Source organism: Papilio xuthus, unplaced genomic scaffold, assembly GCF_000836235.2.
Source record: "Papilio xuthus unplaced genomic scaffold, Pxut_1.1 DF826923.1, whole genome shotgun sequence".
Lineage (NCBI taxonomy): Eukaryota > Metazoa > Arthropoda > Insecta > Lepidoptera > Papilionidae > Papilio > Papilio xuthus.
This window is the reverse complement of record NW_013531726.1, coordinates 5,841,556-5,860,866: the sequence shown is the minus strand read 5'-3', so window position 1 is coordinate 5,860,866 and position 19,311 is coordinate 5,841,556. Positions and strand designations below refer to the sequence as shown.

The 19,311-nt window shown below is 34.8% G+C and overlaps 1 protein-coding gene across 4 annotated transcripts in view; it reads right to left on the bottom strand.

The window, feature by feature from the left end:
• The window catches only part of twin (CCR4-NOT transcription complex subunit 6-like twin), a 160,868-nt gene that overhangs the window by 9,041 nt on the left and 132,516 nt on the right, over positions 1–19,311 (bottom strand). For 3 of the 4 annotated variants that reach the window (XM_013318475.1, XM_013318474.1, XM_013318476.1), the window contains one exon: positions 5,737–5,811. In XM_013318475.1, the coding sequence (XP_013173929.1) occupies positions 5,737–5,811 (75 nt within the window). The remainder of the gene's footprint in view (positions 1–5,736; positions 5,812–19,311) is intronic. The other variant, XM_013318477.1, reaches the window with a different exon arrangement.

Here is a 19,311-nt window from a genome sequence, read left to right as displayed (position 1 = left end):
GGCCTTCTTTTTAGTAACACGGGCCTTTTAAGGTAATACCTCTTGATGGCCGGTATGGTGCAGCAGAATCAACTAAATCACCGTATATGCACTATGAGTAGGTATTACTGAAGTGCAATCTACCTATTTACTAATTAAAAATGTAATTATCGATTCATTACCTTTTTAATAGATTTTGTAAGAAAAATATGGTTTTGTCTCTTATTTATTAGAAAAGATTATCACGACGAATTGGCAAGTATTTTGCCATTAAACTGTCTAACCGCGAGTTTCGGAGACCAAAATTAAAATATGTTGCTCAAAACAGGGATGAAAATATGTTTTATATAGAGAGTTTGGTGTCAGAAACCAACATTTAGAATATAAGGGAACGTACCCATACTACGTGACCCGTTTGGGGGGGGGAGGAGGAGGAGCGGAGTCTTTATACTACGGTCAGTCACAGGAGCGGTTGGGGGCTCAGATTTTAGTCACATAGTCGTTACTTGTTTTTTTTTCATAATACATACTACATATAATACATTCACTAGTAATTTAAGTATGCATGCAGACCTATGCTATAAAGAAGAGTATGAGTCAAATTAATTTTTTTTTCAACTTTTGCCTGTGAAATGATTAAACGATTACTACGTGAAAACTAAAGGGTGTCTTGGCATGTACTACGAGTGGTCACCTAGGGGAGGGAGGGGTCGAAAATTCCGTATTATATAATCATTCTATTTTCCTTATCAAGGAAAAAAAATCCTTAAATTAAAGGTAACTAAATTAAAATTTTGATTTACTTATGAGGTTAAAAAACCTCAAAGTCAAGAGGTGTGACTATCGTCCATTATGACATCATTTTACGGGTCAATAAACATGTACTCAAAAACACGTTCAAACATTAACATAGTATATACTAAGTGTTAGATATGATTGAATAATTATTGTACACTATTGAATATATCGAGATCATTTAAAAAAGTATTTTGAAAGTTACGTTTCCAAGTGAGTTTCCACTGTCAAAGACATGGACAAAAAGTAGTTGCCTGAGGTTTTTTAAGGACAATCAGAATAACATCTTTTTGTAGAACTGTTTCGGTTGTGATAACCCATGTTATATTACTTCAGGAGCTATCGCCGCGACTTTGCCCCCACGCAATTAAAAACTTAATTAGTAGCCTATGTGTTCCAGATGTTCTACATCTGTGCCAATTTTCAGCAATTTCCATGCAGCCGTTCTAAAGATAATTTCTAACAAAACATCCTACTAAACATTTGCAATGATATTAGTAAGATGTAAGTTGAAATATATTATTATCATTTACTAGCTGTTGCCCGCGACTCCGTCCGCGTGGAATGAAAAAAAAAACTTAATTAGTTGCCGGCAATTACTTGAATTTTCCTCACTTTTTCAACCTTCCCTAGACCTCCACGAACATTTCAAGGCCAAGATAAGATAAATTCAGCCGTTCTCGAGTTTAAGCGAGACTAACAAACAGCAATAGATTTTATATACATAGTTTAAGTAATTTTTTATGATAAACAAGCGTACGTTCCCACCTGATATTAAGAGATGATATCGTATTGCAAATGATTAGAGTTAAACATTCTCTTGGGGATAAACGACAGACTAATATCCTACGTTTAGCGACACGGTTGACGCTAAATCCATGTTTTATTAATAACCAATAAAAATTACAAGTAAACCCTAATAATTATTTACATCTGTTGTGCAATTTATCCACAGTAAGCGAATTAAACGCAACTAATAGGTTACGATGAAATTGCTTCGAATTATAAAACTATCTTTTGCAGGCGATTTCGTCTACATGGAATTAATTATCAAATGTTAATTTAAACAACGCAGGATGAAAAAATACCATCTGTATTAAAGGCACCGCTAAAACGTTCAATACAAACAATAAAGTTTCTTTTAGTTTTACTGCAAATAAGTACAAGTAAATACGCGGCCTTCGAAATTGTATTCATTAGTAATTTCAATTAAACTTGTTCTACTTTCAAACAATTAAAATCGAATCAATGCGATACTAATAATCCGGAATCCGTATTGAATGCGGGAATTTACTATTGAACCTAATTACGAGAGGTTCACGGATGCGGGGAGGTCGAGCGTTGCTGTCGAAGCCAATGTCTCGTATTGTGCATTGTTCTGTGGCCGTAGATGCGAAGGGCACTTCCTGTGGTCAACAGCTGGTCTTGGCCTATACGACAATGAGCCACGATTTGCCGCCTCAATAGACACGCGCTAATTAGATAAGTAGCATTTACAATTCACTAAATTGTATTGACCATGGACAGGAGACGGGACAAAAGGGTTCAAGAGCACCTACAGAACAGGAAGAGACAGATCTCCCACGAGAATGAATTGATCTATTTCTTCAAGGGTAAGATTCAAGTTAAACAGATGACTGATGTTGGTTATATATAAAATTATCTATAACTATTTAAGCTAGAGCGTCAATGGCTCAGGAGTCTAGCCCTTGACTTGCAATCTGCTGGTACTGTGTTCGAATCCCGCCATGTACCAATGTGTCTTTCGATTTCCGATTTGTATATGTACATTTATCCGACGTTCTTACGGTGAAGGAAAAAATCGTGATGCAACCGGCACATATCTGAGAAGAAATTCAAAGATATGTATGTGTGAAGTCAACTAACCCACACTTGACCAGCGTGGTTGACTATGGCCTAATCACCCTTAACTTAGGGTAGGCTCCTAGCCCCTCAGTGGGCACGTAGTAAACTGATGACGATGACTATTTTAAATCAACTATTACCACATTAATTCTTCGTAAATAGGAACATTATGCAATAAACATTAGCAACGGACGTTGACGTTCAAAAATTCCGTTGCCAGCAATAGTGATGTTTGTCCGGTTTTTAATCTAATTACATCTTGAAATGACAGAAGATGAATCACTAGACACGAGGAATCCTCGTTAGTACACATAAAATTAATTTAAAAATGTCCAACAAATTTTTCATCCGCCAAAATTTCTCGGACTTTGGATGCATAAATTAAAATAAGATAAAGTTGACAATTAATTTAATTAACACGCCCGAGGAAACTTGTATAACACAGATTAAAAACCTAAAAATCCTTAGAAACAAATGCAAGACGATGAATAAATAAGAAAAAAGCATTCGAATACGCGTATGTTTTTTTTATCAAATTATAATGGTCACGTAATCATCACATCGCTTGGAATAAAAAAAAGTTGCGTAGTCAAAAGCTGCTGGTAACTGAACCGTCGATTGAATGGAATAGTGTACATACGCTTTTTGTTAAAACCCAAAATATAACAAAACGGTGCCGTGACTACGTGATTCGCGATGCCAACTTCATTTAGCAATCCCGTGTAGACGTCTACATTGCTTTTATGTTGCAAAACGCACCGAATTTCTTATGTTTTCAATTATAAAAAAAATACGTACGCGCGGAATTAATAAAAAAAAACTAATTAGTAGTCTATATGTTCTTCCAGCCTATGTTCTTCATCTATGGCAAATTTCATTGACATCCTTTCGGCCGTTATGGACATACCTTGAAATAAACATCCGTCCATGCATCCATCTATCCATCCGTCCAAACATTTGCATTTATGATATTAGTAAAATAGTAAGAAGAAAGATCTAACGAACATGTTATATGAAAAGTATTTATAAATCACAGCAAATATGTTTCTTATTATTAGCTGTTTAAAACATGGAAGATGTAAAAAACGAGTCAGATATTTTACGGTGTTTTCCTAAGCCATTTTTAAATACATATAGGATAATCAAACACAACTATCTTCACTGTAGGTGACAACACAGTTTCTTACGAATAGATTAAATGTTCTATATCAAAATTGCTGTATCAAATATCTGCACACATAACTTACCTCGGAGTTTGTATAAAAACATCGCTTATACAAATTGTAGCTAACATTTTCCATGTGTTCTTTAATTTAAAAATTACTATTCCAAAGAGGCGTATAGTTGAAAAAAAAAACTAACGACGTCTAAAGAGTTTTTTTTCAAAGGCCGGTGTTAATTAATTAAATACGGCAAAATAAAAGTTAAAAAGGCAGATTAGTTGCGGTCGGAATACTTGAATAGACGTTTTGATTTATGTAAATTATTAAGTACTTAAGAATAAACGGGAAACATTTTAATTAAAATATAGTACTATTTTTAAGAGCGTCGGTGGCTCAGTGGTCAAGCACTTGACTTGCAATCTGCAGGTCCTGGGTTCGAATCCCGCCATGTACCAATGTGTTTTTTGATTTCCGATCTACAAATTTACATTTATCCGACGTTCTTACAGTGAAAGAAAACATCGTGATGCAACCTGCACATATCTGAGAAGAAAGTCAACCAACCCGCACTGGGTCAGAGTGGTTGGCTATGGCCTAATCACCCCTAACTTAGGGTAGGCTCCGAGCCCCTTGGTGAGGACGTATAGTGAGCTGATGATGATGATGATAATACTTTTTTCTCGAGAGTTGGAAGATTTTTTATTCATATTGAGATATATATATATTTTAAAAACAAACAACACGATTAACTAAATCGTGGGTTTCTGAGACCATATTACTAATTTTAAAGATATTGTTATCACTATTATCAAATATAATGATAGGGATTGATTTATAAAAGAGATTTTGGCCTCAGAAACCAACGGTCAGTGTTCGTAATGCAATTTAAGAGTCGCAAAAACGATTTCTTGTTTCCCACAAATCGCTATAAACAATTAACCTATAAAAAGCTTTGTAATAATGAGAAGTTTGCACGTTATTTGATTTAATAAACTAATAATAAACTTCGTTTTTAAACTTAAATATGGTTCCGCAGAAAGGTAACGCAAAAACCTCATTCCGTATACAACTAGAAGCTTTTAAATTTAATATTAATTAAAACATATAACTTTTAGGAGTTCCGAAGCTACCTCGCTATACGTACATTACCATTTGCTAGTAAGGCGGGCCATGTTTTATTATTTATGAGAGCCTCATGCAATATGACACATTATGAATATTAATATACAAAAACCAGCTCATTAAAGCTATTAAAAATTATTCCACAATTTCATTGACCACGAGATTATATTATTAATGATAGAATAAAATAGGAATATATTAAAATTAGTTACATTTACGTTTACATTAACAAATAGCTTCTAGAGATCATTATAATTTGTTTATAAAACTTTCCCACGGTTACATTTACAATTTTTTAGACAAATATAATAGTCATTTGTATTACGAGCGATGTACAAAAAAAGAATCACGTATTTATAATAAAAATCTTAATGTATTTAAAAGGATCAGAATTTATCTTTGATGTTGTGATATAGGTCAATAACCTAATCACTATTTTATTAATTATTATTGAAACAGTATATTGAAATAACATTGGTAGAGCGAGCTTTAACATCTTTGCACGAATTGTCCCGGCTCGTCCGGTGAAATACCACGACCATACAGAAGACAGGCGTGAAGTGGAAGCAATTCCGCGTTTCGTCTGATGAGTGTGCGTCCCGGAGGCCTAATTTAGTCCTCTTTCCCTTCCCACCCTTTTTCTTATAAGGAGATGATGGGAAGTGTAAGTTGATTTTCCGGATGAGATGATGCATGCATGTAGGCAACGCATATGCAATTGCGTTTGTCTATGGGCAACGGTCACTTCGCTATTACAGCGATTTCAAATGTTGCCTTATGATATAAAAAATGACTAATTACTAATACTTACATGTGGGACGCGATCTGTTTGGCCGTGTTAGAGGTATCCAAGGTCTTTGTGGTGGCAGAGTTGCGGTGACTGAAACAATAAAAGAAAAAAAAATTAATAATTTACGTTAACAAACACACATAATGATTTCGTAACACTTACGGAATGAAATCGTCAAAAAAATGAGATATGGGTATTATTAAACATGTATTGCGACAGTGGAAACTCATTGGAAGATGTCTCTTTTGGTTACAGCATACTTTTATATTTTGCTTTCTCATTTTGTTAATCCTTTAAACACGCCCGAACAATAGAAGAAATAAATGAAACCATTCAAATATAATGTACAGTTATTGTAGAATCCAGATCAAATCAAGAAATAAAAATAATTAATAATTTACAATCAATTTGAAGTGAAAATGGATTGTGATAAAATCGATATTCGTGCGTTTATCCATGGGTGTAAATTTATTTAGAATGTCTTCGCAATCAGCGCTCGCTCGAAATCATATTTTTGTGGGACAAAAAAAAATCCATTACATTTTGTAAATTTCTTTTCCTCGTCGCTACGGTTTATCGTGGCTGAATAATGAACAATCTATAACGAGAAAATTAAACTTCAGTTTAAAACTGGGTAAAAAGTTGAAATAAACAATTTTCTGTATTTTCGATTAAAGATCTCATCAAATGATATTTGAAATGGTTTGCGAAAATTTTTTTAGCGAGTCGAAAAATATAAATAAACCTCGTTGTTTTGTTTACATTTATTTATTAATTACCGCGAACATTGAATTCAAAATATATTTAAATGAATATAAAGGATATATGCAAACATGGCGTTGAATTTGAATTGGCCGTAGCGAATTTAAGAAATAAAAAGTGATCCGTCAATTAATAAAAAAAACTCGACTCGAACAAAAAAGAAACTCGTCAACGAAGTCAGTTTATTAACATAGTTGTATTTATAAAGTAAATTAATCAATTTTTATGTCTTATCACTAGAAGATGACAATCATTGGAAATTAAAAGACATTCTGCGATACTTCTAACTCTAAGCATATGTCGTCTTTATGGCCTGCATTCAATTCAATTTATCCATTTTTAAACCGCATCCATACGTATTTAACTACTATATTGATTTATGTATTGAAACTGTACTTATCGAGTGTAGACTTTGCTTAAAACGGACTTTAGTCACCGAACCATTTGGTTATGTAATGCGCTCGCAAGCCAAGAAAAGGCTAGACTATTCGGTTTCTTGCTTCGAATTTAACACGTATATGGTAAAGCATTTGTTGTTGGGATATTTCTCGGTTTATTTTCTAGTTGCGCCGCGCATGTTAGTTTCAGATTAGAAATGCAAATGTTTTATCCAAATAGCGAATGCTCAAGTTCGCAGGTGGTATGAATCCATAGCGGTTTGAAGATAGAGGGGATAATTGCTAGATAAATCTGCCACGGCCGCGCGAGCATGAACAGAAAATATTAAAAGTTTGCGTCTGCTGATATGAAATACATATCTATTAACAGTTGGCAAAAAACGCGATTTGAACTCTGGCTGCGTCGATCTGATTGTAGATAAGATGAAATGTGTTTGTTGTTTTGACGGAGAGTTTGGCCGTCAGCGGACAATCCAGGTCTTCGTGTCTGAGCAGGTGGGTGTTAGACACCGTTCAGCTAAATATTAATACTGTAATCATGTCTGTAACAGCTTCTTTTCAGATCTAGATAAGGCTGCCTGCATTCCAATTGTCTTTATGAATGCAAATGGTAATATTATGAAAATTCGCGAAATTCCTACCTGTATTTAAGTCCGCAATGCACATTGCATCAAACAGATTTTACGATTAAGATGTAATAAACGTCGTGTTACACTAAAAAGATATCTCTTTCTTCAAGAATATTAATAAGAAAGTGCAGGAGAAAGCACTAATGTGTAGTAAATGTTGAAAATATGAAATAAATATAGTAAAAAATCAGATTGATAACTAACTGATAATTATAACATAATTATTTTCGTTAAATCTTTAAAGGCTAAAGTTAAAGTGTTAAAAAAGGACAACACAGTACAGTGTGTTCTACAACTGCAGCGCTGTACTTTCCCATGAATCACCTTTCAATTGTAAGGAAAAACGCGGTTGTTCCACATGCCATGTTACCAAAAGAACTAAATATTTCTTCAAACCCCTGGGATTCGCCAAATTACGGATACAAAAACATAAACATCTGTTTAATTCTTTTAAAAATAAACAGAGTAAACGACTCTTTTATTAAGGGGTTTTTCTGTAATAAGTTATGGTACACGATATAAATAATTTAATCTGATTGTTGAACATATTGAGCATCGTGATTTGGGAGTGTTCTCAAGCACGTCAAAGGGGCGGAGGCGTCGAGCCCGCACGACGTACCGTCGCCTCATTACAATTTGTAATTAAGGCCGCGAGGGGAGCTTTGTCGCTTTCCGCCGGATTAGTCCGTTGGCCTTTTAGCTTTTAGTATATTACGTTTATTATTTCATCAAAAATAATCCGTTAAAGCGTTTTGTTTTTTTAAATATTATTTACAAATAAGAAATGCAATTGTGACAACAAAATCATAACTACACTATAGTAGAAGACTTCTGTATATCCTATTTTTAATCGCATATTCATCACAACTGAAGCAAAGCATATCTGCCAGTTTAAATTAAATCACAAGCTTTAGCATACGAAACAGTCAACGCCCAATCGTCGCTCTGTTTCATAATGCATTTACAAGTCTCGAGTACTGTCCACAAAGCGAAACGATACTCAAGCGATTGGAAATCTGACATGAATTCACTTACATAATATTTGGTTAATATCAAGATACCATTATGCATAACATCACTAAGAGAACGCAAGTCTATTATGGAGAAAACTCCACTTTCTAATTATGCTTTGTTTTTGTCTTGTGAGTTCCTTAAGCCACGACTTAGTGTAGCTAAGCCCTTATTTAAAAATAAAGAAAGTACACAGACGTCAGTAGTCGGATGTATCTTTTACATATTTTGTGGTAAACAATACGTAAGGGTCGTTCACACTGAACGCTGTCGCACCATCGATCAACCGTGTCTGTGTAACTCTAAACGAAACCGAATACGTTAATAAATGAATATTGAGCTTATTGTGTTTGTAATACAGATCGTATGCGGTGTTACTGAACTGCGTCGTAACGGATACGTAAGGCAATCGATAGGCCCGATACTTGTGCAAGAAAGTGTACTTTAATAACCTCAATTTGTATACGACGAGAAACATGTACATTTATCCTACGTTGTTACTATGAAGGAAAACATCTTGATGCAACCTGCACATATCCAAGAAGAAATTCAAAACTATGTACAAAATCAACCTACCCGCACTAGCCAGCGTAGTTGACTATGGCCTAGTCACCCCTAACTTAGGATAGGCTCCAAGCCCCTTAGTGGTGACCTTATGTTGATGAGAAACATGTACGTCTATCAAGTTTTAGTAACGAAACATACAATAACGAACTACATATAGCTTATCATAATTGTTTCTACGCATACTTTCTATTAATGCAAGATACGTAAAATCCAAGCCGACTTGTATAATCGGGTGCAGAGTTATCAGTCAAAACATCAAGTGAAAGTAATGATAGTCATCCAGCTAAATTGTTAGCTTGTAGATATAGACAAGCCTGCAATACCGTGTGACTGACTTTCATTGGCCAGTAGTCTATCAGGGATCACTTAGAATGCCAAGTTTCGAAGTTCGCAGTGTTATTGTGCGAGATGCGCTCGCGATGCATAAATATTTCTCTGCGCGGTTTCTTTATTATCGCGATGTACTCGTGGCACGAGCGCTGTAGAAATCGCGAAAGCGTTAGTATGTGCAACATGTGAATGTGTTCATCTATGGGACGGTTCAGACAATATGACGACATCTAATATATCGTGGCATTTGTAAAAGTGCTCAAGTTGAGAACATTATTATATTCTATTCTGTTTTTAGCAGATTCAATTTTATTTATTTATTAGCTGTCGCCCGAGACTATCTACGTAGGATTTAAAACTTAATTAGTTGCCTATGTATTCTTCCTGTTATATTTTACATTTACGCAACATTTCAGCGAGTTCCATGTAGCCGTTCTTTAGATATCTAATGACAAATATCCATCAATCGATTCATCTAAATTTTCACACATTTATAATATTAGAAAACATAATCCACTGCACTCTTTCTCTGCTAAACCAATTGAGTAACATCTATTAATACTACATATATAATACTATATAAGAAGCAATAAAAAAAACAGTTCATTTATTTCGTAATTTACGTATAAATTAACAATAAACTAAAACCACTTGTTACGTAAACAAAATGAGTAATTAAAACTAAATATAAATCAATTCATACAACATCGCAACAAGAATACGATACATTTAAAGAGAATGTGAGAGGCATATCAGAGATGGTTTATAATTTGCACGCGAGCCATTAACTGTTGCAAGCAGACGGCAAGGAGCCGAAGGGAACCGGTATCGCGTTACAACAGCAAAACTGTTCCAACACACAACTATAGATACTTTAATACTAATACTTCGACTAATGGATTTTAATAATAAACGGCGACATTTGTCTGTATGTCTTATTAATCTTACTAAAATTATACATGCGAATGTTCAGATGGATGTTTGTTTCAAGTTATCTCCAGAACGTCTGAACGGATTAGCCTGAAATTTGTCATAGACGTAGAACATTGTCTGGAAGAACACGTAGGCTACTAAGTTTTTTTTCAATTCCACGCGGACGGAGTCGCAGGCGACAGCTAGAGTTTATAATAAACGACATTTGACTGTGTATTTTAATAAATAATCGAGAAATTTCCGAAATTTTTCAAAGGAAATATCGTCTAGTATACACGTATGGGATAATATTTCTTTTTTTACGAAGGTAATGCGAGAGATATTATGGAAAACATAATAAAAAAGATTACGTACACTGTAAATTAAGTAAAACATACATCAATAGAGTAACGTAAAGTATTTTGGCCATAAGTTGGTTACTAGACGAAAATATCTTGCTAATCTTACTTAGAATATTTACACATGGATCATGCATATTTGAAGGTATTTTCAGAACGATTGAACGGATCTCGATGAAATTTGGCATACATATAGAACACAGTTTGGAAGAACACATATTCTAATAGTTATGATTTTTTTTAATTTCGGGCGGACGGAGTCGCGGGCGACAGCTTTAAAAATGTTAATAAAGGTGAGGTTAGGTCAACACAAACTGGTAGTGTTCAGATATGTAGAAGGAAAACTGCGCAGTTAAATTCTCACGTGTTAACTGATTATAATGATAAAAATAAACAAAAATTTAAATTAACTCATGGAAAAATACGTTTCAAGCATGAAGATAATCTTTCCGTTTTTGTTTGAGAAATTGAATTAAAGTAATATTTACAAACGATTCTAAAACTTAAAAACTTTAACAGTGGTAGAGCCCGCTTTAACATCTTCGCACGAATTGGCCCGGCTCGCCCGGTGAAATACCACGACCACACAGAAGACAGGCGTCAAGTGGAAGCAATTCCGCGTTTCGTCTGACGAGTGTGCGTCCCGGAGGCCTAATTTAGTCCACTTTCCCTTCCCATCCTTTTCTTTATAAGGAAAGGATGGGAAGTGGAAGTGGACTTTCCGGATGAGAGGATGCATGGAAAGGGAAGATATTTTCTTTCTGTGCATCCTCTCCTCCGTCGATTAAAGGTAGGCAACGCATATACAATTGCGTATGTCTATGGGCAGCAGTCACTTCGCTATTTTAGCGATTTCAGGTGGCCGTTCGCTCGTTTGCCACCTTTTGATATAAAAAAAAAAACTAACACAAACGTGGAAACAAACGCGTGTTTTCTCAGTTGGCTGCTATTTAAACATATTAAATAACATAACAAGTTTTGTATGACGAAATATACAATGTTGAGAGTATTGTAAATTTTTTTTGTCGCTGTAAATTGTAATATTAAACGATCCAAGGTTAACCATTCAAGTATATTACTTGGAAAAAATGTAAGTTTATACAAAAAGGGCATGAAATATAATTTCATATCTTGCAAATTATCAACAGTAGGCACTTTATTCTAAAGAGACGTTTGTCTGAGATATGAAGATGAGATGAACGACGAACAAACAGACATTGTCCTTTGTCCATTTATAGACGTGTTATTTTTTCCACGAGGACAGAACAGTGAGACACACATAAAACTGTTCAGTAGAGCTAAGTTTGAATACACCTTTAGTGTCACACTCATAGTTGTTTAATGGCTAAAAAAGTATTTTCTTGGTTTAGATTTTTCCACGCGGGTCTTTTTTGGAGTGCTTCTGTCAACTAGTACTGTAATGTTTAGCGATTAGCGTTTAATCAATAGGTGTACTGTTCTATCCAACTGCTCTACATCACAATGTCCTCGTGTGAAACTAGCATAACGATCTAGCTATGATACGGCGCGTGTGACAACTGCCAAGTCGCAGAGTGCATCGTCCATCTACCCTTTTCATTTGATGCAGTAATTTGCGTTTACTGCTTGTGTATTATCCTCTTTATGCGCAATCATTCCCGTGACTACCGCGACTTGAATAACAATACGTTATATTAAAATAATGTATAAGAAATATTAAGCAATCTTACATCGTGTTTACTGGTGACAAATAACTTTAGTTGATAGGATTCATAGTACATTGAATAGTAGGTAGACGATCCATTCTTCATGATCTTTAATAAAGGTTTACTTATGAATTGACGCGGTGGAAGGAATAAGACACAGACACAACAGTGGTAGAGCCCGCTTTAACATCTTCGCACGAATCGGCCCGGCTCGCCCGGTGAAATACCACGACCACACAGAAGACAGGCATCAAGTGGAAGCAATTCCGCGTTTCGTCTGATGAGTGTGCGTCCCGGAGGTCTAATTTAGTTCCTTTCCCTTCCCATCCTTTTCTTTATGAGGAAAGGATGGGAAGTGGAAGTGGACTTTCCGGATAAGAGAATGAATGGAAAGGGAAGATATTTTCTTTCTCTGCATCCTCTCTTCCGTCGATTTAAGGTAGGCAACGCATATGCAATTGCGTATGTCCATGGGCATCGGTAACTTCGCTATTTCAGCGATTTCAGGTGGCCGCTCGCTCATTTGCCACCTTATGATATAAAAAAATAAGACAATAGAGATATTGTATTTTTAATTAATATTATACTGATTACAATTTTAATATTAGGAAGTATAGTATTATTTGAAGTACATATACATAAGTGCGTTTAAATATCGCAAGTTTAATTTCAGTCATATTTTTTTCAGACAAAAACTTGTCGCAAAACTATAAAAATTCAAATATTAGCATTTTAAATAACACATTATTAGTAACAACTTTTTACATGGTAACGACTTGGTCGATGACCGAACACGCCTACTTTAACGTCGAATCAAATTTCGTCTGAAAATCTTCGGTATGGAGACATGGTAAGTGAGCTTACGTTTATTTCGGATCACGAGTCCCGGATTCAAATATATCAGATTCCAAAGCTATTAATAAAACAGACGCTAATTCCAGAGGCGGTGTTTCTAATAAGATTGTCAACGTACGTTGAACCCGTGCCCGAGACGAATAAAGCCAAAAAAATCTAATAATATGATGTATTTTCGCAAAGTTCCCATGAGAAATTATAGTGTAATTGGTGACAACAATTTAATAAATTGCGCAATTTTGTTGGTAAAAAACGAGTACGAAAACTATGGACTGCAAAAAATTACGAAGACAAAATATGTTTTTGAGTTTTAAGATTGACATGGTCTAAAAGCTCTGCATCCCGATTTCCTTTATATTTTGTGCTAATCGATTTTATTTCCTGCCCTGTACCCTTACAAGGTTCTACCTGATAGTTTGATAACTATCCAAGCTAAGTCCTATTTAAGAGTAGGAAAAGTTAAGTAAGTTGTGCGAAGTAAGCCGTGAGTATTAGTAAATTTCGTAATCCCGCAGAGCGACGCAACCGCACCAGAAATTCCCACGCCAATAATTGTCAAGACGCAATATCTAATGGGTCTCTATTTGAAAGTACGCGGCTTGACACGATTGCGAGATCGCTAAACAAACATTTTCCATTTTATTATCTGGACACAACATGCTAACAATGTGTTGAAATATTGTTAGTCTATGATAAATTGTAAAATTTTAGTATATACATAAATTTTATTATGCTTAATTATCTGCAGCAAATAAGGGAAATTACATTGTCATACATCATCATCATCATCAGCTAACTATAAGTCCCCACTGTGGGGTTTGGAACCTACCCTAAGTTAGGGGTGATTAGGCCATAGTCAACCACACTGGCGCAATGCGGGTTGATTGACTTCATACATATCTTTGAATTTCTTTTCAGATATGTACAGGTTGCATCACGATGTATTCCTAAACCGTAAGAACGTCGGATAATTTTCATATGTAAATCGAAAAACACATTGGTACATGGCGGAATTCGAACCCAGGACCTGCAGATTGCAAGTCAAGGTGCTTAACCTCTGAACCACCGACGTTACATACATTGGTTAAAATTTGTAAGAGAACATGTCATTAACATTGATATAAATTTAAACAACTTTACTTCTGCTTTTCATAATCAATATCTTGTCTTTTGTCGTTATTATCGTCAAATATATTTTATTACACATATAGAACCAAAAGCATATAGTAAATCTTATATTTATCTTGTATTTGAGTGCCAGGTGCTATTGGCTAATAGGTGAGGTTTACGAGCATGCGAATTGACGGGTTGACGAACTGTAATTGTACACCGCAGATTTGTCAAGTCGTCACAAGGTTGAATCTGCTCACGACAGGTTTAGTTTCGCACATCTGTCTGAATCACTTAATTCTGATATATCGCCGATTGTTTTGTTTTTATCTCGTATCAGGATATTGAATTACTTAACAGCTTTATTTGATGCCATCGAGACAATAACTTTAGTCGTTTTTAAACATAGAAAATTGAAAATAGTAAAGTTGTTATAATAATTATGAGTATCAAAATAAAGAAGCCTTTATTACAATATTTAATAATGTTTTGATGTTGATGATGAATTCTACACACAGGTAATAAAGAAAAACTGATTTTGACACTTAGGCGAGTATCGGTCTACGGCTGTACTAATCCGCCGGTACCTTAGGAACCTGTAAAGCTGTTGTGGGCTTCTAAAAGCTTCGGCTTGTTAACAACAAATTCATTTAGAAAAACATTTTAAATTACTCTAGTTTTGTTCTATGAATAATAATCAGTATTGTGTTCAGAGCAATATAAAATTAGGGACGAAATATTTATTTAAACATTAAGACTCTCTGGATTATCGTAATAAGAATGGATTACAACAGTTGAACTTTGCATTTGCCATAATCTAGCACAAAAAACAGCAATTATAACAACGTTGAACGACTTAATAATACTAACGCGGCCGAGCGTACTGCTATCACGAGCTTTTACCATAATTACAGTCAAGATGACGTCACTTCGCTTATATTATTTCGGCCAGCCACTTTTTCTATGGCTAGTCGACTCGGTCTGTCGGGCCCGGTGGGGGGCAATTCTGTTGCCAACCACTTCTATCTATATTAATATCATGTGTCAACTACATTATATCGAAATGATTCATTTCGTCGGACGTGACAGGACGTGTAGGGCGTTTGGTTAATAGACCAACTACAAAATTAATGATTGCTGATATTTATTAACGAAGTTTTTAGTGGAACATGAATAATGAAGATTTTTTTGTTCCTGTCATTTTTAATTTATAACCTAATACTATAAAAAGCTATAAGAAAAGTAATGAACTCTTACAGGAAAGAAACATAATACTTAAGCATGCTTTTAAAGAAGATATGTAAAAACATATTACATACAAATAGTCTTTAGTTTAATTTACTTATGAAAAAAAATAAAATGTAGGTTAATTCTAAGTACTTAACACAATCATTAACACACATTCTTCTGATTTAGTGACAAGCCTAAAATCACATGTTTACATTGATACAGCAAATTATAAAATCGCATATAGAGAGTATATTATTTGTTATACGAGAAAAAAAACATCTATTTTTCCGCAAGGAAATAAACAATCGAAATGCGCAGTTTTTATACACACTGTTTATACACATACAGATTATAACATATTGTGACAAAAAAGCGTAACAGAAATACAAATTACGTATCATAACAATTACTCTAGTGTGTTTTTTGTATTGCGCATTACAATTTAGAAGGTTTTTTTCAACAGTTTACATGTACGGAGCGTTGTCATTACACGTCCGTTCACGGCCAAGGCCGCGGCGGTAATAAAGCTGCTATGATGAACGATGTGCCGCGAGAACGAAAAAAAACAAGCGCGTACCCACGTGGAGAGCCTTTACGACTTACTAGCTCTCAGACGAACGTTTAATGACTTGGAAAATTACTCCATCGACAAATCTACCGCAAATGAAATGCTGTCGCGTGACTTCGCGGTTTTTTCTATTGAAACAGACCGGTTATACTAACACGATAGTTGCATCGTTTCTTATGGCAGTTTAAGATATACCATATCATATAATAGATCGCTTTGTGGTGAATGATTATATGTAGTTACTTTTAAATTATTTCATAATAAAATTACTGCTTTTCATTTTAATAAAGTAAGACCATTATTTAACAGTGTATACGTGATGGTATACACACGTAATATGTGTCTATCATACTAATATTATAAATGCGAATATTTAGATAGATAGATTGATGGATGTTTATTTAACGGATTTTAATGAAATTTGACACACATCTAAAATATAGTCTGGAAGAACACATAAACAACTTTACGTTTTTTTTTAAATTATGTAGTCGCGGGCGTCAGTTAGTAATATTAAGTGTTTAGAAATCTAATACATTGTGATAACATTTTATGATATTTCATTGAAAACGGTCGATCCATTAAATTAATTCTATGACTGTTACATTTGACCCAACATACATTTGCTACATTTCTCGTCATGTCCAATTTAGAAATACAATACTTGTAAGACGTCGTAAAGTAGTTCGCTGTACTATTTTATCGATTCTCGTCAAAAACATTACACAAATAGGATCATAAGATTGAACATTATTGACGTCCTGGAGTTTAAATCAGAGATTCTCAAACTTTTTTTTCGTTGAACTATTTTTTTAATGGTTTCGGAAAACCACTTGCATTTATTCTCCAACTTGTTAACCTTCAAATATATTTCCCGCTATTGTACATAACCGATGAGTCTCCCGGGAATTCCAAAGGATATGGACTGTTTGGGAATCACTGGTTTAAATAAACCCATAAAGGTAATCAGTACAAGATTAGAACATGTTATTTGCGAGATCGATATGAGCCGCTCTGTAATGGAGTCACCATTACGCTTATCTCGATTGATAAAGCCATGTAGCACGGGAGTGATTACTCGAAGCGCACGTTGGAATTCAATTTGCCGGCGTCGCTTCACGGGGGAGCGGTTTAAATGACTGTTTACTGGCGATACCATCTGTAGAGGACTTGCATTCCCATCACGCGTCTCGTCCTACCAATCTAGTGCATTGGCATTGTGTGAGATAATGCGTGTAAATCGCGAAAGTACTTGAGACATTGTACCGAGGTGAATGAACTACGTTAGGTAAACATACGATTACACCTTAATGAACTAAGCGTTTTGTTTTATCAGTACTTGTTAGCTACACGTGATCTAATCAGATACTAACGTCTTGGCTATTTAAATAGTTTATCTTCTAACTGACAAGCTTTTTATTTATATTCATATTTTATTATAATAACAATATAGATCTTACTAATATTATAAATGCGAATGTTTGGATAGATGGATGTTTTTTTGAAGTCATCTCCGGAACGGCTCAATGGATCTTTATGATTTTTGGCACAGATGTAAAAATAGTCTGAAAGAACAAGTAGGCTACTCCTTAAGGTTAGAGTCGCGTGCGACAGCTAGTTTAAGAATAAGACACAATACAGTCCAGTCTAATTGAACGTGCTACCAACGACTTTAAGTTAGTCATTAACATAACTAAGTTCATGGGAACCTTTGGGTACTATAGATGTACGCATGAGATAGAGGTAAGTCGTAACGATTATATCTGGGGTTCTGGAGCGATGTTCCATCAGACGTGACAGATGAGCGCGCAGGGACACTTCAAGAATGAGTCGGTCATAATACGCCACATCCCATAGCCAACAACAAACTATGAATTTATAGGTATTACGTATATTTATTTCTATTGAACCTAAGTCTATTAACCTCACCATTTTGCAGGTACTACGTCAAATAAGGTATAATGATATAACACTGATGAAGAACATCGGTGGCTTTGGTCGAATTTGACGAATCGCCATGTACCAATGTTTTTCGATTTTCGATTTACATATGTACATTTATCCGACGTTCTTACGGTGAAGGGAAGCATCGAGATGCAACCTGCGCATATCTGAGAAGAAATTCAAAGATATGTGTGAAGTCAACCAACTTGCACTGGGCCAGCGTGGTTGACTACCTAGTCACCCCTAACTTAGGATAGGTTTCGAGCACCTCGGTGGTGACGTATAGTGCTGATGATATAACACTCAAGTTTCGTCAGTCTTGGAGAGCAGACGTACTCATCTAATCATTCCATTATCGCTATATTAAATCATGTTACGAATTCAACCAAAGAAAGATTATTCGTAATGACCTAAAGAAAAAACTTATTTAGTAATATTTTTATTTTAGTAATATCTTATTCTTATCGTGTCGTCATAACAAATTAAGATATTGTGGTTTTATAGACACGTAAACGTGTAAGCAAAATAAAATAGGCTGTGGTAAGCGTATTGCTATGATATGAACAAACAAGGTAAAGAAGTAACCGCAAAAGGTCGAACTAGTAGTTGAGACGTAACCAAAGACAATTACACAGACAGTGAAACCTAATAACAAAAGAAAAGAAAAAACAAAACCGTCACCTAGGAAGTGGAACTAATGACATAGTTTATACCAATTTTCTAGCATAAAATGGGACAGAAAAAATTTTTATCCAACAAAACCTCAAATATAATTTGCTATCAGAGAGAATCACTTAGTTTATCCGTAAAAATAAAATTGAATATTTAAAGACAGGTCAGAACAGATATTTTATATTTTCAGTATAAAAAGGTCGTAAGGACACTTAAGACATGAAGTACGCATTAACTTCGACGCGCCGCATTATTCATTATTATCTTGTTTCAAATTCTATTTGGCGTCGTAGAAAAAAGTAATATCAAAGAAATTTTATAATCTCGTAACCTACAAGATTTATTTTAAAAAACAAAACCGCACTCATATTTAATTTACACTAAAGCGGATAACTTAACAAGTCTGAGTGCGGGAGTAATTTAGACTTACGACATATGACCATGAATAGAAAGTAGAGCGATTGTATTCTTAAAGTTCGATTGTGAATTACCATTGCATTAGTGAAAATGGTGAAATCGGATTAACATTAGTAGGTCGGCGCCGGTGTTTCGTATTTGAGTCAC